This window comes from Elephas maximus, chromosome 7, assembly GCF_024166365.1.
Source record: "Elephas maximus indicus isolate mEleMax1 chromosome 7, mEleMax1 primary haplotype, whole genome shotgun sequence".
NCBI classification, from domain to species: Eukaryota; Metazoa; Chordata; class Mammalia; order Proboscidea; family Elephantidae; genus Elephas; species Elephas maximus.
This window is the reverse complement of record NC_064825.1, coordinates 52,165,369-52,171,368: the sequence shown is the minus strand read 5'-3', so window position 1 is coordinate 52,171,368 and position 6,000 is coordinate 52,165,369. Positions and strand designations below refer to the sequence as shown.

The window sequence follows — 6,000 nt, the reverse complement described above, 5'->3', positions numbered from 1 at the left end:
TTAAGGTGGAAGCCCTGAAGGTCCCTACTGGGATATGATCCCCTGTCCCCAGAGACAGCTTCATTAACATCTGACAGCTCACATCCCCTTCCCCGGGGACGGATGGGAACTCCAGTAAGAGGAGAAGCTCTCTGGGCGTTTACTGGGTTGGAGTTAAAATGCGAGTCTAGGAGAAAGATCCCCTAAAGTGGGGTGGTGGAATGGACCTCAGCCTTGATTCTTGAGAGCTGTGTGACCTTGGGCAAGTTACCTCCCTTCTCTGGACCTAACTTTCCTCCTTTACTAAGAGACTCATTGCTGTCGATTCCAACTCACAGCGACCCTACAGGACGGAGAACTGCCTCATAGAGTCCCCAAGGCCGTAAATCTTTACAAAAGCAGACTACCACATCTTTCTCCTGCACAGCAGCTGGTGGAATCAAACCACCCACTTTTTGGTTAGCAGCTAAGTGCTTAACCACTGCACCACCAGAGCTCCTTTACTAAGAGATGATGGTAAACACAGCGTAGGTGCTGACACACAGTAGGTACTTGGTAAACAGCTGTTCCCTCCTCCTGGCTCCTAGAGTCGAAGGCACATTCCTGCACAGTGCTGTCGTCCCACCCCACCCCTGGCCAAGGCTGGACCAGCGTGACCATACTAGGGTTCTCCAGACTGTTTCGGGACCAGCAATGCTGAGCTGTCTACGGCTACCCCCCAGTGGCCGAATGCAGTCACTGCAGCCAGTCCTGAGATAGGGCAGTGACAGTGCGGCGGGGAGGGGAGGGTGCCTCCAGCCTCACCCCAAGAGGGCAGTTCTACCCCACCTACTCTCCAGGCCCCAGGGATGGTCAGTCCAAGGTCTGATTCAGGGAAGAATTCCAGCCCCCCAGCACTTGGACAGAGGCCCATCAGCCCTGTTCTGACTGGAGATAGGGAATGGTCAGAGGTTCAAAATGTCAGTCTGGCCTAAAGCAGCCCACCCAGGAAGGGACAAGAGGTGGCAGACTCAAGGGGCTTAGCCCTAGCCTGTGAAAGCTGCCAGTGAAGCTCAGGCAACTCGTCCCAATCTCCTAGCATCCACTCCAGGCATGGTTCCCACTCACACGCATGTCTCCCCATGCACCAGAGTCAGAGGTCATCTGGTCCATCCTCTGCCCCTTGGCCCAGCCTCACTGGCTGGCTGAGGCCAGGGACAAGCGGTCAGCCTGTCTGTCTTCTGGGCCCCTGGAAAGAGGCCAGTAATGAGGCTCCAGGCAGAGGCAGGAATGTGGTGTCTGGCACCTTCCCAGGGAGTCCCAAATCCATTTCTGAACAGGTCGTTATAGTCCCTGCTTGCCAAGGCTTTGTCTCCTGGAGATGGCCGGGCAGTACCCAGTGAGGGCAGCTTCCTAGTGCAGGGCAGCGCCCATTCCTGGAGGGAGCACAGGGCCCAGGGTACCAGGAGGCCCTTCTTCCTAATTTAACTGAATATAGCTCCTGTGATTCTGTGACCTCACGTCTCCAGCAGTGGCTGCTGAGGGCTGCCTCAGCCACCAACATGCCGCACTGCAGCAGGGACCAGGACTTGGGCCCAGGTGGGGTCTGTCTTGGCTGGAATCAGGACTGGGCCATGGCTAGACTTGCACTCCCCACCCCGGCTACAGAGTAGGACAAAGTGATGGCATAGAGCCAGGCCAGGGCTCCACCTGGGGCAGGGGAGAGTGAACAGCTCATGCCTGGTGAGAGGATCCAGGTCCCTGGCTTTGGGGCGCTAGGTACTCATTTCTGGGCCTCTCAATCTCCTGGTCCCTCCTACCTCAGGACACCTGATCCCCTCAACCAATCATAGGCCTCAGGACCACTGGCTTAAATATACAGATATATTTATATTATCAAAAAGCCCCCAAAGTGGGGAAGGGGCATTGGGCAGCCTGGGGTCTCCCAGTCAGCCCAGCAGGAAGGGGGGCTGAAGGCCCCAAAGTCCAGTTCTTGGCCCTATAAAAGCTCACTTAAGAGTTCCCTCCCCACCCAACTGAGTGCTCCTTCAGACGACCTACTGCTTGCTGTCCTGGAGTTCATGGCAGGGAGTGGGCTCCCTTCCAGCGGGCGCCCAGGGCCTCCAGCCTCTGAAAGGATGGTGGCCCTCCAGAGTTCCTGATTTACATCCAGCTCTCCAACCCCACAAACTCAAGGTGGGTGACCCTGGAGGTGGATAGGTGAGGCCACAAGGGGCAAGCCCTTGGACAGGGCAGGCAAGGTTCCTCCCCAGGAAAACACTGCTGCCCCCCACCCCAGCCAGGGAACCCTATGCTGCACTCAGGGCTGGGATGTGGGGTGTGGCTTCCTCATGTGCCCCCTGCTGGCTCACACCAGGTGCACAGGGTTTGAGGGCTGTCTGGACAGGAAGGTTGGCTTCACAGCGACAGAGTCCCAGCAGCAGGGGTCGGCTCTGGTGCTCAGACATTGCGGAGGAGCTGTGGGAAGACAGAGAACCCAGATTCCATAAGCACATCATGAAGGCTCAGGGGGCCAGGGCCCTCTGTAAGCTTCTGCAGCCACTCTCCATTCCCAGCATGGGAGTGCTCAAGTCAGCTTGGGTTCCTGGGCCACCTACGAAGGGGTTCTGGTTAACTATGTGACCCAAAGGTGCCTGTTGACCCCTACTAAGGATGGAGTGAGGGGGCTAGAAGGCACTCAGAGAGAAGAAGCAGAGAGGTGAGTGGTGGGATACAATGCAAGACGAACATTCAGCCAGGTCCTACCCCACTGCCCACAGGGATGGAGACCTACTCACAGACAGGGGGTCCGCAGCAAAGGCGGCCACACTCCGGCGCATCTCGTTCTCATTGCCACGCAGGGGGATCAGTGATACGCTGCCCAGTCGGACTTCAGGAACCACCCGAGACACGCGTGAGGGCTCCGAGGGCCACACCAGGCCATCATGCTGGGGAGCAGAGGAGAGAAGAGGTGCTGGGCCTGGGCTCGGCTTTGGCTTACCCAGTCACTTGGCAACAGATCCACCCACCCTTCCCATAAATGCCTTCAGCTCTGATCTGAGGTGACACCCTCAGCTTTGATCTCCAACGATTTAAGCAGCAGCTGTTAGGAGAACATGACCACACCCCAGCAAAACACAGCCCAGTTATGTTACTCAACAATTCCTGTCTCAGCATCTGCCAAACAAGCCCTCCAAGAATGCAGCACCGAGAAAACACTTCTCCTAGAGGAGTATGGCTCTGCTTCCTTTTATCAGGACTGCAGAACTCACCCTGTTTCCCTTTAGATCTTGACTACCAGGAAGCTCAGGATAAAAAGAAGAACCTAGCTACAGGAAAGAACTCAGCCCAGGGCCCTGACCCAGTTTTCCTTCCCTAAACAATTTTGGGCTCTCACTTAAAAATCTTTAACCTGTCTGTTTTAAGTCTAACCCAGGCTCTCTGACCCTGCTCTGGCTCAGAAGTCACCACCACCACCCTGGGTCACTGCAGTGACCACCTCACTAGCCTCCTCGCCTCCAGGTTCTGTCCTTCAGTCCATTCTCCCCTGCACACCATATCCAGAATGAGCCATCTCAGACTCAAACCCGCACCCTATTCTCTCTTGCTTAAAACACTCCTGGGGTCTTCTCTGCCTACCGGATCAAGTTCAGCTTCCCTGGCGTGGCCTTCAAGGTTCTCTCAGATTTTGCTCCTGGCTCCCTAGCCCCCTTGCTTCTTGCATTACACTCCACTGAACAATCTCTAGTTCTCTTTCAGGTGTCCGTGGCTTTGCTTGAACTGTCTCCTCTGCCTGGAAGCTGCTCCTCTTTGCTTACCGGAGCCTCCCTCATCCCCAAAGACTCCACCAGGTCAGGTCCCTGGGCTTCCTCGTTGCCACAGCACTGATTACACTGGGCCACAGTGGGCTATTTCTCAGTCTGTTTTCCTCTCCGCATGGGGAGTGCCCTGAGGGCAGGGCCCGGGTCTGCCAGCTCTCTCTCCTTCATGTGTCCAGCTCAAGATTGGATCACAGCATGTGCCAGGAAGGGTTTATTGAGTGAACGAACAAATGAATTAAGAGCCAACTCAAAATCTTCTGAGGCAGTGGGTGGCATGAATAATGAAGAAGCAAACATAGTCACTGTCCATAATGGACGCTCACCCAGGGCCCCACCCCACATCCCACACCTGGTACCTGCACAAAGAGGAAGGTGGCGAACCACTCCCGGAGCTCCATTTGCGTGTCACAGCACAGGTACCTGTGGGGCAGGGCACAGGTCTGGATGCTGTGAGGGACCTGGCAGTGGAGGGACCCCTGCCCAGCCCCCCAGCCCAGGGTTTTGGGGCAGGCACAAGTCTGGGCAATGATGAGGGACTCAGTCAAGGGGAACTTGCTCCCATCTCTCTTCAGCCCAGGGTCTTGGAGTGGGGCCCTGCTCACCACTGCTGTTTCTCGTGTTTCTCCGTTTCATGCACCACTGTGAAGCCCCAGCTGCAGAGGGTGGGGGTGAGGGGTCACCTGACAGCTTGCCGAGGCCTCAAAGCCCAGGTTCCCTGGGACAAAGCCCAGTAGCTGGGCTGGAACCTGGGGATGGAGTGCAGGGCCTTCTCGAAGCACAGCATATCCTGACCACTGCCTCTTCCTCTCACAGTCCCTATCAGTCCCCCAGACCCTTGCCCCCACCTCAGGCCTGCCCTAGTCCCAGAGAGACAGCCAGGTCCAGCCAGCTGATGACAGGACAGTGTCAGAAAACCAAGTCCGCTGACTGCAATTAATAATGCTAACAGTGGCTATGTACCACTTCTCAACTTTTTAAAACCTACAACTACCCTTTGAAACAGGTGTGCCATTATTTTCCCCATTCTATGGATGTGGGATGAGGCACAGAAGGGTCCCAGAGCTAGTCAGTGACAGGATTTGAATCCAGGCCCCTGGTTCTCAAACATCAGCAAGCATCCGAGTTATCTAGGGGGTTTGTTAAAACGCAGATTGCTGGGCCCCATCCCCAGAGTCCATGAGTCAGTAGGTCTGGGGTACCTGAGAATGTGTGTTTCTAACATGTCTCCAGGGATTCTGATGCTGCTGGTCTGGGGACCACACCTGGAAAGCCACTGCACCAGGGTATACTGGCTGTCAGAGCCTCCCCGGTCAAGCTGAAGGCTCCCAGCTGTGCCTCATCAGATTCTGACCTTCCACAGGCCCATCTTCCCGGCCCCAGCTCACCAGGTGGGTGGTCGGAGTTTCTTCTTCACTCCCAGGTAGACTTTGAGGCTCTTGATGGGCCACTCCTTCTCAGGCCGGTGACTCTGGTGTATGGGAGGGTAGACGGAGAGCGTGGCTTCAGACAGGCAGGGCAGGCACTTGGTAATCCTCCCCAGGTGGGCACCTCTCTCCTCCCACTCCCAGCCCCACTCGGCATCCCAGCACAGGGCATCTCCTCCAGGAAGCCTTCCTGGCAAAGCCCTCCCTGTTCACAATCCAGCCCAACCAGCATCTAACCCTAGCCACTCAGACCTCCCTCCCTGAAGTACCACCCCTTCCAGCAGCAGCATCAGACAGTCAACCCTTAGTCCCCGCGACCGCCACTCCAGAGCATCGAGTCCCAGCCCCTCCCTACATCCCTGCAAATTGGAAATGACTTGTCGTGCATCAGCCTAAATCAGATCGTTTGTGGAGAGAAAACTCTGCATGTAATCCTCGGGCACCCAACTGGAGTGAGCATGTGATCTGAGCACCTTGCTTAGCTGCTTCAGTCTATATTTGTCCCCGATTATTCATTCCTCACCCCTTTCCACCCCACGGGGGCTCCAGGGTTGACCGTGTGAACATTAAGGCTTGTGGTGGGCTCAGCAGTTGCCAGTTCTTTGGTTTCACAAAAAGAAGGCTAATGCCTCAAGCTGAAGCAGAATGGCCGTTCAGTAGACCAAAGGAAGAACTCCCAGTGGTCTAGGTCAGGAAGCAAGAGACCAATATACTGGGGAGGGGTACCAGATCACCGACGTGCTGGCCTCTGGCCCCTGCCTCTGCATATGGGTCTGGGCTTGGGATGAACAGGCTGG

The 6,000-nt window shown here is 56.0% G+C and overlaps 1 protein-coding gene across 7 annotated transcripts in view; it reads right to left on the bottom strand.

Annotated features, from left to right (window-relative positions):
- Window positions 1-1,824: 1,824 nt before the first annotated feature.
- The window catches only part of ARAP1 (ArfGAP with RhoGAP domain, ankyrin repeat and PH domain 1), a 70,019-nt gene continuing 65,843 nt past the window's right edge, over window positions 1,825-6,000 (bottom strand). For 6 of the 7 annotated variants that reach the window (XM_049889939.1, XM_049889943.1, XM_049889942.1 and 3 more), the window contains 5 exons: window positions 5,165-5,247; window positions 4,382-4,432; window positions 4,136-4,199; window positions 2,757-2,906; window positions 1,825-2,436 (listed from right to left, as the gene is read on the bottom strand). In XM_049889939.1, the coding sequence (XP_049745896.1) occupies window positions 2,419-2,436; window positions 2,757-2,906; window positions 4,136-4,199; window positions 4,382-4,432; window positions 5,165-5,247 (366 nt within the window). In that variant the 3' untranslated portion in view covers window positions 1,825-2,418. The remainder of the gene's footprint in view (window positions 2,437-2,756; window positions 2,907-4,135; window positions 4,200-4,381; window positions 4,433-5,164; window positions 5,248-6,000) is intronic. The other variant, XM_049889944.1, reaches the window with a different exon arrangement.